Source organism: Triturus cristatus, chromosome 8 (genome assembly GCF_964204655.1).
Source record: "Triturus cristatus chromosome 8, aTriCri1.1, whole genome shotgun sequence".
NCBI classification, from domain to species: domain Eukaryota; kingdom Metazoa; phylum Chordata; class Amphibia; order Caudata; family Salamandridae; genus Triturus; species Triturus cristatus.
Genome location: NC_140591.1, coordinates 159369895 through 159397510, shown reverse-complemented (window position 1 = coordinate 159397510; position 27616 = coordinate 159369895). Strand labels below are relative to the sequence as shown.

The 27616-nt window shown below is 46.6% G+C and overlaps 2 protein-coding genes across 5 annotated transcripts in view; one reads left to right on the top strand and one right to left on the bottom strand.

Moving 5' to 3' along the window:
• The window catches only part of PRDM15 (PR/SET domain 15), a 439353-nt gene extending 414668 nt beyond the window's left edge, over nt 1-24685 (bottom strand). For all 4 annotated transcript variants that reach the window (XM_085621221.1, XM_085621224.1, XM_085621222.1 and 1 more), the window contains exon 1: nt 24553-24685. The gene's annotated coding sequence lies outside the window, so the exon portion shown is untranslated. The remainder of the gene's footprint in view (nt 1-24552) is intronic.
• Nucleotides 18107-19642, top strand: LOC146801745 (endogenous retrovirus group PABLB member 1 Env polyprotein-like). Its single transcript, XM_085624037.1, has one exon. The coding sequence runs from the start codon at nt 18107-18109 to the stop codon at nt 19640-19642; it is 1536 nt and encodes a 511-aa protein (XP_085480163.1).
• Nucleotides 24686-27616: the final 2931 nt, after the last annotated feature.

Here is a 27616-nt window from a genome sequence, read left to right as displayed (position 1 = left end):
ACAGAGCCTCACATTTTACCTTTCTTTGAATGCACAGGTAAACTAAGAATAAAATGTAAAGACCTGTTTCAGGAAGCGAGCACTCGTGGAAGAATACAGTAAATAGGCTATAATCCTCGGGAGGGACAAAGACATGCTGGACAGCCTTAAATAAAAATACAAACCACAAAGCCAATGGTAAGCAATGGCCGGAATACATTCTAAGGTCAGCTTTCAGAAAGTCCCCAAGAAGTCTTAAGCAACCAGTCAGCAGTGTGAATCCGTAATGGATTTGCAAATTCAGATCCCAATTTTAAAAAATCAACAACAAAAAAAAAAAAACAGATCCACTCAGGGACCCACTCAGACTCACACAACCACTCACACATCCATAGAGCCAATCACACACCCACTCAGAGACCCAGAACATACACACCCACTTCCAAACCCAAACACTCACTTAGACCCTCACAGGCACTCACACGCCCACGCAACCACTCACAAACATGTACAGCCAGTCAGACACCCATGCAGAGACCCAGTAAACCACTTATACACCCACAGACGCACTCACATACGTACACATCCACTCAGACATCCACTTAACCACTGACATGCTCAGACCCAGAAAATTGCTCACACACCCACTTAAACACCCATGCAGCCATTCACACGGCCACTCACAGACCTACACAACCAGTCACACACGCACTGACACACCCACTCAAACACCCAGGTTACAGGGACGTTATAGTTAGGAACTAGCACACAAAAAACACCAACAAAAATCTTAGAAATTCAGTGGAAAAAGTAAAAAAAAAAAAAAAAAAAAAAAAAAGATTACAGGGACGTTATAGTTGGGTTCAGATTTTACACCCACAAAACTACAAAAAATTCAGCAGTTATAATAAAGTATAACTTGTGCCATAAAGAAACTATAACTTGTGCCCTCTCCATGCACTGCTAATTACCACATATTACATCACTCATAACATCATCTATGACATCATTGATAATATCACTGCAACATATGCAGTGACATTATTGATGGGAAAACTCTGCATGGCAAAGGCATGAGTTACAGTTCCCTGAGCTAAACAATAACTATAACTGCTGAATGTCTATGGGTTTGTGTGTGTAAAATCTGAACCTAGCTATAACGTTCCTGTAACCTTTGATTTTGTTGGGTGAATTGCTGCTGTATTTTTATTTTCTATTTCCGATCTATAACATTATCTATAACATTATCTGCGGCTACCCTCAAGGCCTGTCCCTCAGCTCTACACTGTTCAACACTTAAATGACCCCCTTGGCCAACATAGTCATAACCCATGGACTAAACATCATATGCTATCCATACGACACCCAGCTCATCCTCTTGCTTTCGGAAGACCCCTCCACCACGATAGTCAACTGCCGCAGGTGCATGACAAGCATCTCAGAATGGAGGAAACACAACTGCGTAAAACTCAATACAGACAAAACAGAAGTGCTGATCTTCGGAAACAACACCTCCCCGTGGACCGATTCCTGGTGGCCTTCCAAACTAGGGCCCTCACGCACTCTAAAAGACCATTCTCATAATCTTGGCATCACATGCTCACCATGAAAAGTCAGATCAATGGAGTCTCCTCCACCTGCTTCCGCACTCTGCTTGCTCTGTAAAATCTTCAAATGGCTCCCTGTCAACACCAGTTGAACCGTCACGCAAGCCCAAGTCACCAACTGTTTGGACTCACTCTATGCAAAAATCACCTCACCTCCTGAAGAGACTGCAGACCATACAAGGTTCAGAGGCAAGACTCATCCTCAACCTCCAAAAAATGGATCCACATTACTCCACCCACCCCTACCCCCCAAACTCAAGAAGCTCCACTGGCTCCCCCTTTAGAAGAGATGTCAACTCAAGATGCTGATCCACACCTACACAGCCATACATAACCAACAATCGGCATACATCAAACATCGCCTGAACTTCCACTAATCCTCCAGACACCTGCGCTCTGACTCCCTCTCCCTTGCTTACAGCCCGTATCCACCGAAGCACAAATGGAGGACGCTCCTGCTCCTACCTCGCGGCTAAGTCCAGGAATGACCCCCCTCCCCCACCTCTCCTTCACCGCTGGACCATAGTTGGAGTTAATTTACATGGAAATTGCTTCTTTTTCTAAGAATGAGATGCTGATGGTTATATATTGACAATATTTTTTTCATATGGGGGTGGTAACTACTTGAGGAATTCCTTTTATGCCTGAATCTATGTAATAAGATTGATAGCGAAACAAGTAAAGTTAAAGTGGAATGTCTAGATATTTGGATTACTAACAGCCTTCAGAGTCTTCAGGTCAAATGGTATACAAAACCTATGGTTTGAAATACCTCCTTACATGTGCAAGTTTCCATCCAAAGACTTTTTACAATTTTCTCTCTTTCCAAGGAACTGCTCTAATGTAATTGACGAGCTGAAACATGCTGAACTATTGAAAGGAAAGCTTTTCGTGTGGTTTAACCTAAGCATCTCGTAAGACATTCTTATAATACAGAAAGATTATATAATAGTGGTCATCCATGCTAGGTAGAGGGTCACATGAGCTACCGCCATGCTCCGTGGGTGAAGCCAGAACCAGAGTGAAGCTGTTGGATGGAACGTGTGGCCATGACTCGCTCAGGCTCATACTGTGTGTGGCGCTGTATGCGATGCAGCTAGCTGAAACTGACAGTTTCAGTTTAGGTTACCGCGGGGTTAAAAAAAAAAAAGAAAAAAAAAAAAAAAAAAAGGAGGTACATTGTATCACCCCTGCCTGCAGAACCAAGTAGAACCGAGCGCGTCAAGGAGAAAGAGAAACGAGGCGACTCTCTTCGCTGCCACGCTGGGGGCTTGAGCATTACAAAGAATTTCTCTCTGCAAGAGAAACCACAGGAAGCGGGGGAGAGGCGAATAGCAGCTAACAGCCAACAAACTGCAAAAAAAAGTCAAGGGCACCGGAGGCATCTGCCCTATAGTCAATACGCCTTGCAGCTACATGGCTCCACAGAGTGCTCAAGGTTAAAGGACAGCGAGGTAAGCCCCCTGGCTTCGGTTGGTCTCTCACCTCACTGTAATTAAGCAGCACGTCACGCAACGCTAGCCCTCTGTTACAAGAGGCCCCCGAGGCTTTTCTTTTTTTTTTTTTTAGGAGGGAAGGAAAAAGTAAAAGTAAAAAGGGGGGGGGGGAAAGGGGCGTGGAAAAGAAGTGGGGGAGAGGAGAAGAGGAAAAGAGTGGAAGGCAAAAAGGAAGCAAAGAAGAGAAGCAAGAGAAGCAAAGGAGTTAAGAAGAAGGTGCTGCATTGTGACCTGTAGGGGCCAGTGGTGCCAGCAGACCCTAGGCCCGCTTGGAAAAGTGAAGTTAAGAAAACCCACCAGAATCAGGGCTCAACCATCAAGGCTGTTGGAAGTTTAAGCAGCCTGAGGCAGAGTACTAGGTTTCGTGGAGGGGGAGTTGTGGAGAGGCGGAAGTGGTCAGCGTATCGCTGATGTGGCTTGCTACACATCTACTTCCTACTTCGGCATCTCCCCTTTGTTAAACACCCTACTGGCAAAAACCTCCACTTCCGCAGCGCGCCTGCCCCCCCCCCAGAGAACTAGAAACAAGGATTCGACTCTCTCCCCTCTCACTCCCTCCCCACTGAAAGTGATCTACCAGAGATTTACATAGGAGAGCTCGCCTTCATCAGCTACTTGGCCCTACAAATGAAATGCCTATCCAGGGATTCTTCGATGAAAACATGTGCACATAGTAAGAATCCCATAGGGGTCAAGAGACAGAAATGACAAATAAGTGACCAGTGTAGCAAATCTTCAAGGAAGGGAACCCAACATGATAAATCATTCAACAGATCTATGCATAAAACAGGAGACACAATGGACTCTGCATCCAGTTCCGATACCTCCCCCCACACTGCCACCACCTCGGTCAGAGGGTCAGGTACCTCGGAAGTTCAGTGGGAGACGGATAAACTGTCATATTCCCTCTTCACGTTGGGAGGAGCAAAAACAAGTAAAAGGAGGAACGAAAGACAGCAGCGACCCTCACTCCTATGAAAATGCAGGCAAAGCAACCTAATAACAATACATGGTCAGGAGAGACAGCATAGAAAATTAATAATAAACTGGCCTCAGGCATGCAGGTTAACATACTCACAAATCCCCAAGCTTCGGGTCTAAGCTCAGGACAATCAGTATCAACTCGCCCCACAATTGAGAGGACAATAAATTAGATACTTCAAGAATTGCAAGAGATGAAGCAATCTCAGGAAGAGGCCCATAGAACGTCCATCGATCAGGAGGGTCAGCTAAATGAAAATATGCAACAACTTCGTCTCGGATGTCACAGGTAGAACTAAAGGTTACAGAGCCGGAGGATCCCAACGTCAGATAAGATGAGGCCTTTCTGAGAATGCAAGCAGAACTAGAAGACCTAGAGTTCAAGATAGACGATGTTGGAAATAGACCCAGATGCACCAAGCTAAGACTTGTAAGGCAAGGCAGGACAATCCACTGTAAAATGGGTGCCGGATCGGATTTCTAAAAATGTTTTGCTCGATAAGCCATCAGAAGGAGGAGATTTAACCATCACAAGGGCTCACAGAGTTCCAGCAGTGAGACCCTCAAACTCCAGATACTCTTATGATCTTGGTTCATTTTGGGGATGTTAGAGTTAAGGAGCAGATTCTATCCCAGGCTATCCAGAAAAAGACTGTCGATACAGCAGAGAATTTCTCGTTCCGAATATTATCAGACATGTCAATCCTGGCGGCAAGACGACAAAGGGAATTCATTGGACTGATCGATGAGTTTAAACACTTCGGAGCCCCTCTGGGAATCATCCAAATGCCCACACTTAAAGTACTTAATAAGGGTCAGACTCACATATTTGAAATCAGTAAATCGAGCAAAGATCTTTTGGCTTTATTAAGAAAAGATGGTGGCCACAGAAAAAGCAATGGTGTTAGATAAAAGAGAGAAAAAAAAAAAGAAGGGAGTGGAGGGCATAAGACGATGAGCCATTTAATGTTCAATACTAGGCAACTGGAATGATTAAGGACATGAAATGTGATATAACAGGGTAACATGTATGCAGCGCCCTCCAGCATAAAGGTTTACCATTCAGCAGTCACTCTCTGGTGGTGGCTTAGAAAGTACCATACAAAAGGTACTCAAATAGGGGAAGGGCGAGTGGGGTAAGGGTGGCACAAAGGGTGGAGGGCATGATGGGAGGGGAGCGCTCTAGGAAGGGGTGGGACGAAGGCTGGGGGGGAGGAGTCTTTGGGCACAGGATGATTGGGAGGAGGGTGAGGGGGAAATATCGGGAAAATTGCAAGGCTTGGTGGCCCAAGCTATTGTGCTCCCCTCAAAAGAAAAAGAGGAAATAAGAGGCAACTGGAAAAATGGGTATTACACAGTTAAAGCAATAAAAATAGCAAAGGGAGATTCAATGAGGATCAAAGAAGAAAATGGCAGATATACATGTAAGAATTACTTCTTGCAGTGCTAATGGTTTAGGTGATAAAATCAAAGCAAGAGCAATGTTGGCCTGGTTTAAATCACTGCAGGCAAATATTTTTTTTCCAAGAAAAGCATCTAAAGAACGATGCGGTCTTATATAATAACTTGGGGTATTTTCAGCATGCAGTTTATGCCTCCACAAATGCAGCTATAAAAGGAGTCGCAATTCTAATCACTAGAGAAGTACCCTGCAAAATAATGAAAGTATATTGAGACCCAGACGCGCAATGGGTTTGGGTACAGATTAAGGTGGCAAATCAATTGATCAACTTAACAAGCTATTATGGTCCTATAGAAGATTCGCTTGGGGGGAGGGGGGGGGGATGTGGACAAATTATTCGATTTGGTGAAAGGGGAGCAAGGTATCTGGATAATAGGGGGCGATTCAATTGTGTTTTTTTTTCCATCAAACTTGATGTGTCTCGCCCTAATAGAACTCAAAATAAGCCAAAAACAGTTATGTTTTTAATTCGGCTAATGAAGGATTTTGCTCTGATCGATCCATGGCACAACTCCTACCCAAATGAGAGACTCTATACATGCCATTCGAAAAAATGTCAATTCTTCATAGGGTTGACACTTCTTTCTAGCCTCCCATTCGGTACGTAAAATGCAATACAAAATTATGTATAATACTTTTTTGGACCACTCACTCAATCAATCAATCAGGGGTTTGTAAAGAGTGACAACTCACCCGTAATGTAAACGTTGAAGTAGTCTGCGTATTAAGGTGCGGTGAGATACCGTGTCGAAGGCCGCTGAGAGGTCGAGGAGAATGAGGGCTAATGTTTTTCCTTTGTCCAGTAGGGAGCGGATGTCGTCTGCTGTGGCGAGGAGGGTGGTTTTTGTGCTTTGGTTTTTTATGAAGCCGGATTGGGACGGGTCGAAGGATGTCGTGCTGTTCGATGAATATGGCGAGTTGGCTGTGGATTGCTTTCTCGATGACTTTCATTGGGAACGGGAGCAGGGAGCTGGGTTTGTAGTTTGAGGTCGGTGGGCTCCCCCGAGGGCTTCTTCAGGAGGGGATTGATTTTGGCGTGTTTCCAGTCGTCGGGGAAGGAGGCGTTCACCAGGAAGCGGTTGATGGTGTGGCGAAGCATGAGTGCGATGGTGTCGGCGGCGCTGTTGAAGATGTGGTGGGGGCAGGGGTCTGTGGGGTCCCCAGAGTGGATTTACTTCATTGTCTTCATTGGTTTCAGGGTGTCGGGGTGACTGGTGGGGGTTCCGTGTGTTGGTTGTCTTCATCAACGCTGTCGTAGATGTTCTTGATTTTGTACTGGAAGAAGGTGCTGAGTTTGTTGCAGAGGTCTTGTGAGGTAGGAATGTCCGTCGACTCGCTGGTGGGTAGGGCGAACATCTTGATGATGTTGAAGAGTTCTTTGCTGTTGTGTGCGTGTGTGGAGATTCTCTGTCTTCAATTGCAGTTCTCCTCGTGTTTCTGATGAGCTGCTGGTGGGCGGTGGTGGCGGCTTTGAAGTGGTTGTGGGCTTCTGTGGATTTGGAGTTCCTCCATGTCTTGAGGCGGCGGCAGGTGCGCCTGGACTCTCGGAGTTCGGGGGTGAATCATCTGGCCTTCTTGGCATGTGCATTATTGTTCTTCTTGAGGGGGGCTATGGTGTTGATGCTGTCGGTGAGCCATCTGTGCAGAGTTCGGGCGGCGGTGTTGGGGTTGTCTTCAGCGGTGGAGTTGCTGAGTGAGGAGGTGAGCTGGTCGTTGGTGATTTTGGTCCAATTTCTCAGTGGGAGCAGGTGATGGTGTCTGTGGGTGGTGGGTGTTTGGAAGGAGATGTGGATGTATCGATGGTCTGTCCACAGGAGTTCGGTGGTGTGACTGAAAGTGGTGGAGTTTCTGTTTGGGAAGAGGGGGTCGAGAGTGTGTCTCGCTGAGTGCCTGGGTTCGGTCATGATCTGGCGAAGTCCAATGTTGTGGAGGTTGTCTAGGAGGGATGTGGTGTTGGGGTCTAGTTGGTTGTCGAGGTGGAAGTGGAGGTCTCCCAGCAGGGTGTAGTTGGTTGATGCAATGGCGTGCAGGGAGGTGATGTCCGTGATGGAGTTGGCGAAAGGTCCGCGGGGACCCAGGGGTCGGTAGATGAGGGTACCCCCGAGTGTGGTGGTAGGGGTAGCCAGTATCTTGAAGTGCAGGTGTTTCATCAGGTCTGTGGTCTCGTTGGGGAGTGTGCTCAGGCGGAGGGTGGATTTGTGGACGATGGCGAATCCTCCTCCCGAGCTGGTGGGGTGGTCCTTCCTAAAGATCTTGTGTCCTTGGGGAATGGCAATGGTGATATCCGGTCCGGAGGTGGTGTTGGTCCAGGTTTCGGTGAAGTATGCTATGTCTAGGGTAGTGCTGTCGCGGAGGTCCCAGATTTCGGTGGCGTGTTTGTGGAGTGATCGGACATTGAGGAGGATGCATTGCAGGGTATTCAGCTCGGGTATGTTCTTGCGGGCGGGTTGTGCTGGATCCGCGTTCCTGGCGGTGCTGAAGGTGTACCAACAGCGGTGACAGCTGAAAGGTCCGTGGGTGTCGGCTGGTGACGCTGGCTTGCAGTTGTTGTTGCGGCCTGGGTCGAGTGCGTGGAGTGCCGCTGGGTCGTAGCGTTGGTGGTGCGGAGGTCCAGGGTTCCCGGCGCTGGTCGCAGTCGGAGTGCAGACGGGCTTGCACTTGGCACGCCTCTGGCATTTTATAGGGGAGGTGGGATGGAGGTACAGCTGGGAGGCAGGAGCGGGAAAGGGCGGAGGGGAGGGGCCGCGGGGGAAGCAGCGGCAGATGGGGGAGCGGGAAACGGGCAGAAACGGCACGAATGGAAAAACAATAAGGGCACAGTGAGACATAGACAACAGGCGCAACAAGGCAAAAAACAAACAATGTGGGCAAAAGCAAAGAGAAGTACAACAGGAGGCAACCTAGGCTCGAACCCCTACCAGCCTGGGCAGAGGCACAGCCCAGAAGACTGGAACTACGGGGGAGAGAACAGGTCCCTGGCCGAGGTCACTGGTCATCTTGAGCTTCACAGTTATAGATCCAGGCTTAGAAAAACAAAGATGGGTATTCGACAAATCTCTTCTAGCAAATACAACATGGGTGGGTCAAATACGCACAATATTAAGCCAGTTCTTAGAAAGAAATCTTGAAACTACATCTGATTTCTCCGTTGGTGGGGGGGGGGGGGGGGGGGGGGGGGAGCTTTAAAAGCCATCTTCAGGGGGGGAAGTGACAACGTTTATGATAGGGTTGAAAAGTGTGGAAAGGGAAATGGATACAGCAACTTCAAACATGTTTTAATCAGGCACCAGCAGATTTCTTAGCTGCCCCTTCAAGTCAGACTAAGCTCCTCGCAATACAGGCACAGAATCAGATAAAGGACCACTTCTGAAATAGGGAGATTCTAAATCTTAATACAATCTTACAACAGAGGTACGAGCATATTGGGAAATATCTGGCATGGGAGGTCAAGCGGAGATCCGATTTGAATTGTATAAAGAAGATAAAAAACCCTAAAACAGAAAGTATAAGAACTGAGACACAAGAGATAGCAGAGGTGTTTCTTCAGCATTACGAAAATATATATTCAGAGGCATATGACATATCTCCAGAAGCAGTGATTAATTGGCTGGATGGGTTAGATATACCAACCCTACCAAGAGAGCGGGCAGGAGCACTTCTTGCTGCAATCAACTTAGAAGAGGTGACACACGTAGTCCATTCTGCCCAAAACACAAAAGCCTGCAGGAACGATGGGATTCCTGCCGAAGTCTACAAAGTGTTCTCTCCCGAACTCAATCACTTTTTAGTAAGATTGTTCAATGGTATTATGAGGGGCGTGGCGGTCCCCATTTCCTTCACTGAAGTGTTGTCAGTTTTATTAAAAAGGGTGAACCAGTTCAGGATGTAAATTAGTATCGCCCAATAAGTCTCTTAAATCAGGACTATAAATTATTTACCAAGATTCTCGCTAATCGTTTGGCTTCAATTGCAACGTTAGTTATCCATGGGGACCAAAATGGTTTCATCTTGGACAGACAGATTGCAAACAGCACACACACACGATCTAACACAGGCAATAGATTATTACTCCTCCTAGGACATTGATGCCGCAGTGATAATGCTGGACGTGGAGAAAGCATTCGACCGCGTCCAGCGGAATGTCCTGTTCACGATTCTGGAAAGATTTTTGTTCCCAGCTGCATTTCAGTTGTAAGTCATTTATACACAGGAGCAAAGGCCAATATAATTATTAATGGAAAAACATCAGGAAATATCATTATAAGGTGCGGTAACCGCCAAGGATGGGCCATGTCGCCAATCCTTTTTGCATCGTTTATTGAACCTCTTGCATGTGCCATATTTGCGGATGATATGGTGCTGTATTTAAAGGTGGAGAAAGCTAATCTCTCTAATATAATGAAAAAGATAGAAGGGTTCTCCAACCTGGGAGAATATAAAATAAATCATGCAGAATCCGAGGCTCTCCTTTTTACGTGCACGTCAGATGTAATACCCAATATGATGCAATTTTACTCCTCGCCGAATCGACCCATACGATATTTGGGGATCTTCGTCACTGACATAGGAGATATATTCAGGCTAAATTATTTATCCACGCTTGACAAGATTCATAGTTTGCTGAACAGGTGGCAAAATGGCCCCATGACGATTATGGGGCGGGTAGCTCTGGTGAAAAGGAGTATTTTACCATTGCTGCGGTTCGTGTTTAATAATGTACAGACCAAAGTCCCTCGGTATTTTTTTCAGTCAACTAATTCAGCTAGCCGGCATTTTATTTGGCCGGGCAAAAAAACAAGATTAAAATTAGAGGCCATTGATCTGGACTATGAAGACAGAGGACTAGCACTACCTAACAAAGTGCTATTATCAGGCGGCCTTCATGAATTGGTTATGTGGAAATGTAGCTCGTAACTGAACAGTATCTGTGCCATCTTGTCTCTCCCCAGCGCGACACACAGAAATACGCACGGCAGCCATTTTAGGCATCCTGGTCTCTCTCCCTGCTCATTGCCGATCGCCAACGCGTCCCTCTGGCGCTGCGAACATCCCCCGCGCGCCGGCCACCCCCGCTCTCTCATACACGGGCCATAAACCCTCTCCTTCTGCGCGACCCTGCCATGGAACCGCATCCCACGCCTGACCGACATCCCATACATGGTCATACATCTCTTTGATAACCCCCTTCCTCTGCGCCCGATTGTCCGAACCGATCCCAGGCCATCACCTAGCCCTGCGGATGCAGTTTATTGCCCCTACTGTAAGGGAAACACCCCACATCAAAGGGATTACAGTAGATCAAGGCCCCCCACCCCCTGAGACCCGACCAGTCGCACACACCCCCGGGAATTGGCGGAATGTCCAGCTGTGTGATAGCCATCTCCTACTGTGGGTGGGGTGGGGACTTCCACTGTAGATACGTGTGGGAACGAGCTTGAAGTGGGGATTCTGAGGATGTTCTTTCATGTATCAAAGCGATCTCAAGAATGTGCCATGTATGATAAACCTGCAATAAAGTCATAAACCTATGTATAAGAGGCCAGGCCTCAGAGATGTGGTTAGAGCACCTCGTGACGATACCTTGCTGTCTGATCTGATGTGTTCTACTCCGACGGAATAAAACTTTGTTTCCTGCCTTCCAGTCTCCGGCGCCTGCCTCTTTTATTGGTAAATTATCGAATGGTATGAGAGGCGATTACCGCCGGGCAATACTTGAAAGGTTATCGACTGCAACTGCCACTACCATTTTAACAATTGGCGTCCCAAGCGTGGGGCCCATCAGCGACACGTGGATCTAGTGGGAGAGGTCCCGACGACAGAGTGAACGACTGCATCGATCGGAAAGAGCTCCTGCCCGATAGACCCTCGTCTGACAGCCGATCATCCGAACTTCACTGGTTCCGAGCAGACCTCTCTCGAGTGATCTACGGTCCTGACTGGGAACCATCAGGAGTGCCGCAGCAATAACGGAGAGTAAAACTGTTCACGCGGTCCGGGTAAGGTCGTGAAATACGACGAATTGCTAAATGATTGACTAATTGATTGAAAATACTAGTATTGCTTATTGATTGTTCTTTTTGAGGTATTCGCTGCCTACAAACGGGGAAGAGTAGAAATACTCTCTCTTCCTTTGCAGATAGTGAAGGGTAGGTAGCGCGGACTTTTGTCCCCCATTGTAATCTGTCGCGCCTATTTTCCTCCCCACTGATTGATTGACCGAATATTGATTGTTTTGAAGAATAGTACTTCTTGAGATATTCTCTGTTTACAAATAACGTAGAATAGAAATATTCTGCCTAAGTCTTTGCAGACAGTGAAGGATAAGTAACGCGGACTTTTGTCCCCCATTGTAACCCGTCGTGCTTATCTCTTTTCTCACCATTGATTGATTGACCGTCCGAACACTAGTTGTTCGATATTGGTTCCTTGGAGGTATTCTCTGCTTACAAATAACGTGGAATAGAGATATTCTGCCTAGTCTTTGCAAGCAGTGAAAAGATAGGTAGTGCAGACTTTTGTCCCCGTTGTAACCCGTCATGCCTATCTTCTCCCCCCTGATTGGTAGTTGGTTCTGCCCGGACCGCTTATTAGAGGTGAACCATCCGGCTCCACTGGAAGGCACCCCTAATAAGGACATGTTCACTAAATATGGACTAGTCGCCGTAGCTTATAGCAAGCTATGGCATAAATATACAAAAAGGGTCCCCGAGAGTCAGTGGCCACTGATGGGATCCTTCGATGATCATAAAATAGAAGCACTAGAAATAGCTCTACGTAGTAATAAAACGACGCCTACTATGTTTGACAGTATCGGCATGTGGCGCAAAGAAGCAACGCAACGGAAAAAGAGGGAAGAAGTAAAAGCAGAAAGGGAATTACGAAAAGCAGCTCACCTTGCCGCTAGAAAGTTAGAGGAAGAGATAAAGGAGAGAAAGGAAGCTAAACTAAAACAAGAGTCTGAAACATCAGGCCAGTGCCCTGTTAGGACCTCCTCTACGCTCTACATTGAGTTACCTTCCAAGCAACGAGCGAATGACGAATTGCTATTAGGTCCCCCGATCATCAACATGCCCCCTCCATACGCCCCCTCCCACCCTGTAGTACAGCACCCGCAACCCCCAAACGCAAGTGAAAGCAGTACCAGGGCCTCGGTCCTCACGGCCTCCGCGCCGGCCGAGCCTCTTGTACTGAACACAACGTTAGCAATAACGTTAGATGACCCTGAGATGAGAAAGAAAGATTCCGCCAGAATGAATCGACTAACAAAGGATGAACAAGCCGGAATCGATAAGGTAGTAAGGACACTAGTAGAACGAAAGGAAAGTGAGGAGTATGTAACAGAGATGTATAACTCGTATGCCGACAACCGCAGACGACACTTTGTCGTACGACTTTGTTATCACACCCTGAATGCCTATGAGGATAGGTACCAAGATAGAGGTCCCGAAGGCTTAGCGACCTTGTATAGGAAGGTAGACATTGGGGAGGAAGGAGAGGGCGATGTGACGAACCTCTTCACTCGTACACTCGAAGTCTTCCGGCATCTTAAAGAACACAGACAGACAACCAAAGCAGAGACCCCCATAGCGACTGAACCCCAGGCAGGGAAGGCTGATACCATGATGCCCATCAAAGAAGCCGCCCCCTACTGGGTCCCCCCACGAGGTCAGGGAACACACGACGACATCAACCACCAAGATGCGAAGGGAAGGGTTGTATATAACTGGGTTTACCAGCCATGGGACCGACAAGACATCTTGACCTTTAGAAAAACCCTACCCGACTTAAGAAAGAACCCGACGGCCTTCTACACCGAACTAGGTACGGCCTTAGGTTCAACCATAATGACCTTAGCGGATATCGATTTGTTCTTCGGGTTATGTCTGCCGGCTGATGTGTGGAAGCAAATCCGGAAAGTCGACCACGCTGAGCCGTTCGGATATACCTGGGTACAACTCGATACCATAGATAAGCAGCGAGAACCTGGACAAAAACCTCTAAAAGCCATATTGGAACTCCCAGACAAGATCGTACAGAAATTGAAGACTCTAATCCCAGAAAGAAAGGTAGACTGGTCAATAGTGACGGCTTGTCGCCAGAAACCCCAGGAGGATGTGTCTGAATACTTCTCTCGATTCGAGACAGTGTTTTCCGATTATAGTGGCCAGGACATGACCACTGCAACCGGACATCACCTCTTTGTCCAGAATTATGTGAAGGGTCTGTCACAAGAAGTCTCCCAGAAGCTACAGACCAGCGAGAGTAGTTGGGCAGCCTCCAAACCCGCTGCTATCCTCCAGATGGCCCAATACTACGAACATCAAAAGAATGATAACGATAGGGCGTCCGAGAAAAAGAAAAAGGAACTGAAGGAGAGGGTAATGATAGCACAGTTGCAAGGGGTGACCATAGGAAGGGAGCCCCCTAAAGGAAATTACCAACCAATCGCCCCTAGAAAGCTACCCCCTAGAGACCATACACCTGCACCCTACACTGAACGAAGAGACTTAGACGGGAACCAATGTGCGTTCTGTAGAGGGTTCGGACACTGGAAATCCCAGTGTCCGGTCCTTCTGGAAATGAACAAAAATAGAGACACCAGAGACATAGCATATGACCCCAGAAGTAGAGGACAGGGACGAGGGTACACTAACGACACCACCAACGACAGGCCAGGCAGACCAAACACCTTTGATCGCCCCCGACAGAATCAGTGCCAGCAGTCCGACTACGAAAACACCCATGACTTTGCATAGGACCGCCAGGGGCAAGGGAGGGATCCAGTCGAACTCCGTGTTGACCAGCAAGGTCCTTACGTCACTGCTAAGGTCTTGGGCACAAAGTCTCCATTTCTGGTAGATACTGGGGCGACACGTAGTGCGTTATCTAAACGACTGATTCCTAGGGCACCCTTGTCTGGCTTACACGTAACCTCAATAGGCTTCGATGGAACGCCCTCCACTAACCCCTTGTCAGCACCAATCTCCTTTGACTTAGAAGATAACACCACTGACACGACATTCCTGCTCTCCTCCAACACCCCCGATGCTATTATGGGACTTGATTTGCTAAAACATTTCCGAGCTACCATCAGATGCTCCCCAGACGGAGTGCGAGTCATCCTGCACGATAACCCAGATCTGTTCAGGTCTTGTCTCACACGACGTATGTTCTCCATAACCAATGCTGACTTGTCCCTACTCGACACGTTACCCTCACACCTGTGGGCAAAAACCGACTCGGACGTAGGACGCATGGTGATCGACCCCGTACACATAACTGTCCGACCGGACGCGGTGCTCCCAAAACTTCCACAGTATCGGATATCGCCCGAAGGCGAGAAGGCATTGGTGGAAATCATCCAGTCCCTGGTCGATGCAGGAGTGGTAGAAGAAGTAGTCAGTAATGTTTGCAACAGCCCTATCGTACCCATTGTAAAGAGGCAAGGTGAGGGAGATGAGAAAGCATACCGCTTCATTGTTGACTTGCGAGAGGTTAACAAAGTAGTCGTACCTCAGTACCCCGTGGTCTCGGACATCACCACCATCCTCACCCTGATTCCGTTCACTGCCACCACTTTTACCGTTATTGATCTCAAGAACGCATTCTTTTCCATCCCCATCCACCCAGACAGCCGCTACCTGTTCGGCTTCACCTTAAAAGCCCGTTCATACAGATTCTGTAGGGCACCCCAAGGCTACACTGAGAGCCCCAGCATTTATAGCCAAGCCCTCAAGAGACAGCTAGATGCAGTCCAACTACCAGATGGAGTGGTGTTAATACAGTACGTCGATGACATTCTTTTGGCGGCCGACACCACTCCACTTGCAGTCACAGCCACCATTCACCTCCTCCACTTCCTCGCGGAGAACGGTCACAAGGTCTCCAGGAAGAAGTTACAATTCTACCAACCCCAAGTGACATACCTAGGCCACCTCCTATCCAAAGACGGGAGGAAACTTACACCTGACCGAATTCAGACCATCCTAGAAACCCCTGTCCCCAAAACTCAGAAGCAAGTGCGGTCCCTGGTTGGCCTCACCTCCTTCTGTCGACAGTGGTTGCCAAACTTCAGCCTTCTTGGAAAACCTCTGCTTTCCCTGCTAGCTAAAGACGCCCCCTTCCCCTTCCCCTGGACACCGAATGCCAGTCCTCCTTCAAAGAATTGCGAAATGCCCTTTGTTCAGCACCAGTCCTAGGAACCCCAGACTACACTAAACCTTTCTCCCTCTACACCCACGAAAGGGAGGGATGCGCGTTGTCTGTCCTAACCCAGTCCATAGGTCCTAAACAACGCCCTTGTGCCTACTTCTCTGCCACTCTTGACCCTGTAGCCAGAGCTTTGCCCGCCTGCCTTCGAGCAGTAGCAGCCGCAGCTGTCTCTATCCGGCAAAGTGAGGGGATCGTGCTCTCGAACCCCCTCACTGTGTTAGTACCCCATGCGGTTGACACCCTCCTGAACCAGACCAAGACTCAACACCTGACTAGCGCACGACTGACTGGTTATGAACTGACTCTGCTTGCACCCCACATCACGTTGAAACGATGCACCACTCTGAATCCAGCTACTCTGCTACCTCTCCCTGACACTGACCCCAATGCGTCCCCTATACATGACTGCGTGACCCTCACCGACGAACAGACTAAGAGTAGGGTTGACCTCCGAGATACTGCCTTCCCGGACCCTGACGGAGAACTGTGGGTAGATGGCTCATGCATCAAGCTCCCCGATGGCACCACCTCAGCTGCCTATGCAGTCACCACAGCCCGAACAGTTGTTGAGACAGCCCGCATCACACAGCGATCCGCACAGGCGGCTGAACTGATTGCTCTCACACGAGCATGCATCCTAGCAGCGGGGACAACCGCAAACATTTACACCGACAGCCAGTACGCCTTTGGGGTGGTTCACCACTTTGGGCTCCTATGGAAGGAGAGGGGATTCCTGACTTCCCATGGCACACCCATCCTACATGGAGATCTAGTCTCCGCTCTGACCGAAGCAGTCCTCCTCCCCACATGGCTAGCTGTGATCAAATGCCAGGCACACAAAAAGGTGACGGACATTATAGGACAGGGAAATACGCTGGCTGACATCACTGCCCGAACCACAGCCGAGAATAGGTCAACAACACGCATGTACGTGACCAGGTCACAAACTGAGAAATGGAAGGATGCTAGGGAAACGATTAGGGACATCCAATTAGCCAGCTCACCACACGAATTGACTGAATGGGCACGGGTGGGATTGAAGGACGATGACGGTTGCTGGCGAACTAAAGACACGAACAAATGGTTGCTACCTGACTCATTCCTGATTCCCATGCTAACCATGACACACTCACCCGCGCACATAGGGTCTGCCCCCATGATCGAACTCATCTCCAAGGTTTGGCACAACGACAAGATCCCAGACTCAGCCAAACGTCTGGTCCAACAATGCCTGGTATGCCTCCAACACAACCCTGGTAAAGGAACTGCTGTACCCCGGGGAGGGTTTGGGGTTCCTAATCATCCCTTTGAAGTCCTACAGATGGACTACATCCAGTTAGAAAGGTGCCAAAGCTTGAAGTACGTACTTGTCGTGTGTGCCTTCAGCAAGTGGGTAGAAGCTTACCCAACCCGCGACAACACTGCTATGACTACCGCAAAGGTATTGCTGAAAGAATTCTTCCCCCGGTACGGCCTTTGTCGAATTTTGTGGAGTGACAACGGCCCCCACTTTGTAGCCGAAGTTATCCAACTCATCTTAAAGGGGTTGGGTGTAAAACAAAAGTTCCATGCGGTCTTCCATCCCCAATCTGCAGGCTTGGTTGAGCGACATAATGCCACACTGAAGCTCAAAATAGCCAAAATAGTTGCCACCACAGGACTGAAATGGCCAGACGCTCTCCCGCTAGCATTGCTATCAATGCGTTCCACTCCCACCAAACACCACTTAACCCCCTACGAGGTCGTCTTCGGGCGGCCCATGAACCTTTGGACCGCACTAAAACCAACATCCATTCACGACGTCCCGGACGTCCTCATGTCTGACTATTTGTACAACCTAACTAAAACGTTGTCTGTTATCCATCAGCAGGTGCTGCAAGCCATTCCCGATACTTCCAGGGGCCCCGGGCACGATATCCAACCCGGAGATTTCGTCCTAGTGCGTAATTTCCAGCGTGCAAGAAGTCTGGAGCCCCGGTGGACGGGCCCCCTGCAAGTCCTGATCACCACCCGAACAGCTCTTCGAGCGGAGGGGAAGCGCAATTGGTTGCACGCACATCATTGCAAAAAGGTATCACCGACCCTGACGACAACCGACAACATCGCCGGCCAAGAAGAACTCCTGGATGAAGGCCGACCATCCCTGAGCTGCTACCCGGATACAAAGACACTTGAATTAATGAAATATCCCGATCCCACTGTGCCATCCAAAGAAGGGTATAACCTGCGACAAAAGGAGGGAACTTCGGCTAAGCAGACCACGAACTAAGTTGAAATCTCGAACCGGTAGCCTAATCACCTCAAAGGCCTTCAGAAGAGAAATTAAACAAAGTCTGTGTTCCTGCCCGCTACCGAGTCCCTTGAAGGTGATGGAAGCGCCCGACATGAAGATGATGGAAGCAACCGGACGTCCGAATATCCACTACAAAAACCCAAAGACTGACAAAATGCACAGCTCAAAGACTATCGCACTTTTTATTACCCTACTCTTTTGCCTTCTCCTCATGATCACCTTCTGGATCGTGGAAGAGAGTACACCCGCTCATGAGACATTGTTGACCACTGTCCAACCTACCACCATGAAAGAACACCATCTGATCTCACTTTCACCCCAACTCCGAGAAAGGCGTAAGGAGTTCTGGAATAACTCTTTTGTGCAGTTGCTCCACCAACACAATCTTGCCGCCAATGCAACTAACTGCTGGATCTGTGGATTGCTGCCACATGCCACTGGACATTCTATCCCTTTCATCCCTTCGCCCTTCTCTGTCCATGGCTCTTGCCTCGCTTGGCTAATCCTCCTGCAAGAGAGCTACAAGGACAATGCCACTTCCGGCAAAACTGTGTCACACTTCTACCATGGGTTCTGGCTGAACAGAACTGGAAAAACTTCTGCTCCCTTCTGTCCTCTGAGATCAAACACTTCCTTTCACATGGACATCCCTGCCAAAGAGCGAGTCGAAATGCAGGTGTTCAACAACCCAGCCAGACCCACCTTCTCTTACCTCCGGAAACGAACGGCCGCCACCCTAACAGTGGCCCTATCCGTCATCAACATCACAGGTCTTGTGTGCATCGAAGGTCTGGGAACGCAGCTGGTGGGCCACAGTTCCTGTCTCATCACCCGAACATTGGACTCAGTTGACCCACCCTCCTTTTTTACCTCCCCAAATATGTACTTCGTCTGTGGTACCAAGGCCTACACCTGGCTTCCGAAAGGGTGGGGAGGCACCTGCTACATCGCTTTTATCCTTCCTCCAACATATGTGGCTCCAGCAAACCATCACCGGCAGAAACGTGCAAAGGACATTGTACAAGCCGACTCCACTGGAGCACAGTTCATGGATGCAGTAAAGGGACTTGTTCCACTGTGGGGTCCAATGGCAAACAGCCGTGCCATCCGGCACCTAACCCAGGCAGTCGAAACCACAATGAACATTACAGCCGGCATCCTCACCAACAACACCGCTGAGCTTCAGGCCGTCCGCCTGGTAGCTCTTCAGAACCGCCTCGTTCTAGACGTGGTTCTGGCTGATCGTGGAGGAGCATGCCGCATCATTGGGTCCAGCTGTTGTACCTACGTACCGGATAACTCACCCTCAGTCTACAAGGCGATTGAACACCTCCACAGACTTTCCGCAGAGGTCCATCAGGAGCAAGAAGGATGGTCGCTTGGGAGTTGGTTTTGGGACACTATTAAAAGTTGGGGGTGGAGGTTGTTTACGTTTATCCTAATACCAATTGTGATCCTATGTGGATGTTGCCTGGGGATTCAGTGTTTGCCACCCTTATGTTCATTTTTCATAAACTGCATCTGCCCTAAGACTCTGAACTTCGAAGCAGAGAGAATGAAAGCTCTGTACGAAGTAGAGGTGCGTGGCATTATGGGGATAGATCCGAACTAAACAAGCTGGCGAGATATGTTAAAAGGGAGGACTGTGGAAATGTAGCTCGTAACTGAACAGTATCTGCGCCATCTTGTCTCTCCCCAGCGCGACACACAGAAAAACGCACGACAGCCATTTTAGGCATCCTGGTCTCTCTCCCTGCTCATTGCCGATCGCCAACGCGTCCCTCTGGCGCTGCGAACATCCCCCGCGCGCCGGCCACCCCCGCTCTCATACACAGGCCATAAACCCTCTCCTTCTGCGCGACCCTGCCATGGAACCGCATCCCACGCCTGACCGACATCCCATACATGGTCATACATCTCTTTGATAACCCCCTTCCTCTACGCCCGATTGTCCGAACCGATCCCAGGCCATCACCTAGCCCTGCGGATGCAGTTTATTGCCCCTACTGTAAGGGAAACACCCCACATCAAAGGGATTACAGTAGATCAAGGCCCCCCACCCCCTGAGACCCGACCAGTCGCACACACCCCCGGGAATTGGCGGAATGTCCAGCTGTGTGATAGCCATCTCCTACTGTGGGTGGGGTGGGGACTTCCACTGTAGATATGTGTGGGAACGAGCTTGAAGTGGGGATTCTGAGGATGTTCTTTCATGTATCAAATCGATCTCAAGAATGTGCCATGTATGATAAACCTGCAATAAAGTCATAAACCTCTGTATAAGAGGCCAGGCCTCAGAGATGTGGTTAGAGCACCTCGTGACGATACCTTGCTGTCTGATCTGATGTGTTCTACTCCGATGGAATAAAACTTTGTTTCCTGCCTTTTAGTCTCCGGCGCCTGCCTCTTTTATTGGTAAATTATCGAATGGTATGAGAGGCGATTACCGCCGGGCAATACTTGAAAGGTTATCGACTGCAACTGCCACTACCATTTTAACAGTTAGTGAGGTCTTACTCTAACGTTCCTAATTACGCTAACTTTTATCTAGAACAAATGGTGAAAACATCAGAGATCAACCTACCCACCACCCCCTTCCTGCTAATGTGGAGACTTCCGAAAAAAAAGATACAAAACACCTCGTATGATTGTTGAGAAATTTAAAAGGATATTGGAAAGTTGGGCAATACGGAGGCTTCATTTGTCTCGGAATATAGCTGAATGTAGGCTTTTAGAACTGCAATTATCTATAGATACGTGTAGTAAGTGGTATAGAACGGGATATAGAAGGATTTGAGATTTTGTAATCATGAATTCCCGACCTGGCAGCAATTGTGTGACTTAAATCTTGGCATTAGCCCTTCGCTCTTTTTTTAGCTTTCTCTCGATTAAATTTTTTTGGCGAGGGCTATATTATGGAGGAGGGGGTCCTTATAGAACCTGTCAGTTTGGCGTATTTTGTATCCAAATTAGTAGGCATAGGAAATTGGTACAAATAGCTGCATTTCAATGGCAAAGACAGTACGATATCGGAGATATTACATCGGATTGAATCCTCCACTGGGTGCAAAGTAGATATCTCACCGTGAAAGTTCGTTAATCACATTAGCGCTATGGCGGTTAGAGCCGCTAGTCTAAGAAGAATATCTTTCTCTAGCAAATGGCTGCTGTATCATAGCCCAGCAAAACTGCATAAATTCTATCCCGAGGTGGAGCCAAATTGTTTTAGGTGTAATGATAAGAATGGTGACTGGCTACACACTATATTCACCTGTAGCCATCTAAGGGATTATTGGCAGGATATTTTTGTAAACACTAGCTATAAATTAGTGGTAAATATTGTGCCAAATCCATATGGAGCCATTTTTCGTCTAGTAGTTCGGGAAGGAGACCTATCTATGAGACAGCAACAGCTATTCTTTATTTCAATGCTGGTGGCTAGATCGCTGATCTTAGCAAACTGGAAATCAGATAAGATCCCCACTTACCTACAGTGGACGAATAAGATGCACAAAGTACATACTTACAAAGTGCTGCACGGTAAATGTACAGGATCCTTACAAGACATGGGAGTCACTAACATCCTAAGAAAAAGAGGGTTGAGAGCAGAATGTGGAAAGGGGGGGTGATAGATCATTGGGGCCATGGGTGCTTTTGCAAGGTATATATATATATACACACACACACATTATGCTAAGCTTATTGTACCATATATGAACTTTTATATAACAACGTATTGGACTACGTTGCATCGTTATAAATAAATACAAAAAAGAAAGGATAATATAATAGCGACTTTATGTTTACCAATTATAAAAATATTAGATTCAGGGTATTGAATGGTCTGTGTTACATGCTTTTCAAACATCAATAATAAGACAAAGAAACCCATATGGACTTTGGGGGGTACACAGTTTCATTTCTTGTCTTCTATCCCACAAGTGTTAAGATATTGCGCCAATACAGGGAACGCAAATTGCACCCCATTGTAACGTTTGGGAAATGCTCCTTCACGTAAAATTAAAACTTAATCACAGCCTTGGTGGAGTAGTGGTGGGGGGATATCTAAGGGGTAAAAAAGGGTCTGGAAGTGCCAAAAGAAAATACTGTACATTTAGGTGCAATAGCCCAACTAAACCCCTACTTTCTAACTGTAGCTTACGAATCTGCACACAGACCAAGGTGGTGCCACTCTATTCACGTGTGCCTTGTAAGTATTTCTACCCAAAGTACACACTGGATTAAAACTTTCTACCTTGGGCACCTTATTGATGACCATCCTTAATCAAATGAACTCTTATGTATGCTTCTTGTGCCACTTAAACACTACTGTTAAAATGAAGAGCAAATTATCCTTATTCACTGTACTCGTCTCAATCCCATGAAACAAATATTCCTTGGGTCAGATCCCTTCACCACTAACCGAGTGTCCTAGATGCTCAATACTTTGTATTTTCCCTTGCTTAAAAGCAGAATTCCTTTCCGCTAAAATCACAGAATGAATGTACCTCTTAAAAACGAATCCCAAACATCAAAACAAGTTCAAAGACTAGCAGCTACTTACTGGCAAACTGTAGCAGTCAACATCAGGATGCCAGATGTATAACAGCCTGGCACCTAACATCAAGGCGTCATCTAATCTGACAATTGGGTTTAATTGCTACTACCACTGTTGTCAAACACCAGGAGGCTTAACTTTTCTTTACACAATCAATGACTCTTTGGAAACCACCTACTCAGTGTTATGGCCTCTCAGCTTCATAGCTAAACGTGGAATCCCAGAATTCACCCAAATAATGAGTACATTACTCTTCAGCCAGTCTTGAATTTCCATAAAAACTATCTGCAAATAGCCGTAACTACCTTAGACACTTTAACACAATCTTGCATGGCTGAATTTGGAGAAACTGCACCTGAATGTCTCTTATGAATACAATTAAGTAATTCTGCACTCTTTAAAAACTGAGATGGGAGAGTTCCTCGCCAGAGGTTTGGTTTTCAGTTTTCATTGCAATGGAGCTCCAGGAATTAGGCTTTGAGGTACTGCGAGTCCTCTTCAGAATTCCCTTTCACTGTGAGAGAGCTGGAAATTGCAGGGTCAAGTACCTAGTTGAGTACTTGGGTGTTTGGAGTTCTGGGTTTAAGGCTGGAAAATACCCATCTTTCAGTGTATGTAGTCCTGTGTAAAGTTTGTCTTAAGCAATGTTATAGTGACAAGTCTGTCCCCAAGACGTGTATTATAGTTACTTCAGTATGAACTAGGGACACTTCTAATCTCCAACCATATGCAAATTAAACAAACAATCACATTACCAATTTTTGGGCAAAATAAAATGCCCGTTTATTCATCTTCCAAAACCTACTGAGGCATCACTTATAATGTAGCTTTTTCAGAAACTTTAAAATGATAAAGGGGTCTCACATCACCAAGAGAGGACTTTATACACTTGATATGCATCTGTGCTTCACAAGAGATGCCCAAGAGCCCCCATTTTAGAGTCATGTTCTTTAGAACACCCCAAGCATGTTGCACTATACAATTTGAAAAATAAACATTTAAAAACACAAATGTGCATAACAGCTGCACACAGCAGATTATGCTTAAAGCATAACATAACACATTGTATGCATTAGTAAAGCACGTTCATTCAGAAGGGTATCTTGGTGCCCAATAACAGATGTTGATTGTTACCCATCTCAATGGTACGCATTTTATAGACATTGAAAAGATGAAAGGATGAGCGAACCCAGGGGGATGTCAGCCAGTGACAATGAGTTCAAACACAGATCCCTGCAGCGTATGCATTAGTCCACTGAGCCACCAGACCTGATTCTGCTTCAATATTGTTGTAACCATACGAAAGCAGTACTTTAAGGGTGCTGCCACTATATTAACATTAGTGTTGAAAACATCGGGTTTATTTAATGGTCATGTTACGAAGGCAATACCGAAAGTGGGTGTACCTAGATGTAGAGGGATTCATGGAAAAAATAGGTTATAGTGATGGGAACTTAACACAGAGAAGTCACCACACAAACGAACCACATGAGCCATTGTAGCACAAGATCTGCTCCCCTGCCTCCACCAGGTCCTTCTTTGATGGAGACAATTACATTTGGCTACCTAATAGGGTGCATAGCTAGGACAATCTAGAGATACATCCCTATGTTCTTAATACAGTATCTTCTGTTACAGAGAACCTACCCTTAACCAGCACTTGGAAAGAGGTGAATTCCAGATGCTTTAAACTCAGCAGCACATTCCAACTCAAGAATACTCACTAGCATTATCTATGCCAACTCTCCTTCATTGTGTAAAATGTAGAAAAGACACAACTAAAATGATGTGGAGACCGAATTTTCCTCACCTGTATTACAGTATGCTACATTGTTTCAATCAGATGACAGAAGCTAACACTGACTTGACCCCAAGTGCTCCTGCCTGTTCACAGGCCGCTGTCAAACCCACGGGACGTCTAGCCTTATAAATCAAGCAAGAGGCTCTCGCACGGCGAACCTTACCTCCCGAAATTAGATCCCAACCAATTGATTGCCTCTACCTCCGATTCTACCCAACTTCTATAGACGAAAGCGAGGGGTGGTAATCAGAAAGCAGGTTTTTAAACTGATTGACAGGTTAAGGGGCGGTTCCAACAGGGTCTTTGTGGTTGTGCTACCCAGTAAATCCTACGATTGGTTAGAAAAATGTCCCGCCTCGAAAAAAGAAGACCCACCCATCTCTATTGAAACCATTCCTGCTGCTGCACCGGAAGTAGCTGACTATGCTCCGGATGAAAATCCCCGGCAAGTGCCCCGGAAGTGATCTTCACTGAAACGGAATACATCGGCTTGTGTGTCGGTGTGGGTGGATGGATACATTATACGCTCGAGTACCAGCTTGTGTCTGTGGCTGATGGAGTGTCTATAGATAGACTCACATGAGGAGATCCGGACTCTGGCGCGGAAGATGAGCTCCGCTTGGTGGGCAATAACTAAACCAGCAAGACACGAGCACCCTGTGAACGAGACTGTTCGAGAGTTAGCCTCTCTCTGCCATAATGAAAGTTGGAGGCACATTATTGTCCGGCAGTAGCCATTCATCTCACACGACTGACAGTGCCAGCGAAAATTTACGTTTTGGTAGCGGGGCACTGCAGGGGCCAGACTCTGTCTGCCGCACACCGTGATGTTGTCCAACCAGTGTCTGGTTTGATGGACACCACAAGGCGCAGCTGGCGAGTTGCCAGGGAAGGTGTTGCGTGAGAGTTGCAAGGAAACGGTTGTTTGGCATGGAGTAAAAGCACACCATAGGCCCCTCTAGCATCCGGAACTGGTTGTATGGCTAGAACTACCACTTTAATTTGTCCGCTACTCGGGAAATAGTACGATAACGAACTCTCGAGCTATTGCTGCCTTGTGGCGTATGTGTATATATCGGGAGAGAAAACCGGGGAACCCTACTCGCTAAGGAACCAGGGTATGTGTTAAATGCAAAAGGACAGTGGTTCCTGTGGAATAATGCTATTGTTATTAATAATGGAATGCGCAATCGCAATGGAGGGCTAGAGTGATGCCAGAGGGGGGGAAGAAATCAAATATACCAATGATTCAATATGGTATAGTTATATTCATATATTTCAAACAAAAGGTATGTACAATGAAATAAGAATTACTTGTGCGTTGTGTCCCAAGTGAAAAAAGGAACAAACAATTAGTGAAAGTTGTGAAATTTTTACGTTTCCATTATTGCAAGCAAGTCGACCATTAACAATTATGTAAAATGAGCAGCAACTATATGAAGTAATATGTGCTGAGTAATGGTTCGCTTTTTCTATGTCGATGACGTTTTGACCCTTTCACACGGCTGCGCAACCCCTCCATCAGATGTCCCTAACATTTTAGGTCCTGATGAGACCCCACATCCTTGAATGGGTCGAAACGTCGTCGACATAGAAAAAGCGAACCATTACTCAGCACATATTACTTCATATAGTTGCTGCTCATTTTACTTAATTATTAATGGTCGACTTGCTTGCAATAATGGAAACCTTGTAAAAATGTGACAACTTTAACTAATTGTTTACGTTCCTTTTTTCATTTGGGACACAACACACAAATAATTCTTATTTCTTCTTTCATTGTACATACCTTTTGTTTGAAATATATACATATAACTATACCATATTGAATCATTGGTGTATTTGAGTTCTTCCCCCTCTGGCATCACTCTAGCCCTCCATTTTGTATGTGTATATATAGCACCTCAAACCTAGGTAAGGCACCAAAGTGCAGTCGTGGACAAGGTAGCACAGGACACTTAGGCATATATAGGTAGTTGTTTTTCTAAGTATATATTTTTATTTTCAACAATAAGCAAATCGCTCGATGTAATTAAACACACTTGCGTGGAAATAGATCTGTACAGACGACCACGCACCAATATTTAAATGTTGCGTAAGGTTACATTTCTTACAATTTGTACATTTATCAGACGTAAAATATAAAGTATTGGGGTCCATCTCGTTGCCAATACCGTGTCGCTGCATTAGACGGAATACGTTGTCTTCATAACATTTTCCATCATATGGTCTAGTCAACAGTATTACTTGGGTATATATCTGTTAATCCATGTTCATCCCACCCCATTTTCCCCAGATCTTTTGAAATCTTTGTAGGTACCCTCCATTTTTGTATATAACACGTACTGCTGGCTTTCGCCAATTAATATCTGATAGCCAGTCTTATTTCGAAGTCTCCTCGCCCCATAGCTGTGCTATGTTTTGTCTGGCTACTGCAGTGATGCTCAAAGTACAGCCTGGGGGCTGCATGCAGCCCCCCTAGTCAACAGCAGCGCTGGGCTGCTGTTTATTCCACTCAGTGCTAACATAAAAAAAAAATGGGCAAGTATTTATTTTAAGGTTATTTGAAGTTAACTAAAGGAAGTGACTAGGGTGTCCTGCTCCGCATTACTTTAGGAACACTTTAATTTTTAAGGAAATCTTGCAGTAAAAGGATTATAACATCTATTCAGAATTCTAAAGATGTATTTCATTAACATCCAGAACTGGTTCACCTTAGCACATCAGATTATATCAGTGCATCGAGATGTATTTTTTTTTTAAAGTGATAGTTTTCAGACATTAAGTTAGAAACACTTCTGCTTCCCCTCGACCCTAACAACAATGCCAATAGTGAACTAAGAGGCAAGTCAGTTATCATGTGATCTATGAGTGGCCTGGGTTTCTATTATACATGAATAACATTATAATGTTTTAAATAAAACACAGAAGGTTTTGTACAGCACACATTCTGAAGTAATGTATTTAGAGGTCCTCTTATGATAATGAAGAAAAAAGAGGTAAAGTGAAATAAAGCAATTACCCAGATTCATGCAATTTGGTTAAATGGAGAAGCAGAGATTGATCCCAAGTTTTTAGTTTCACGTTGTGCAATTCAGACACTAGATGCAAATTCTTCACTTCCCATACACTGTCCTTACCAAGAGTGCTTATTTAGTAAAAAAATAAAATGATCACCAGGGCCTTCGTCGGGAGGCCGCTGCAACTTGCTAGCTCTGTCAGTGACA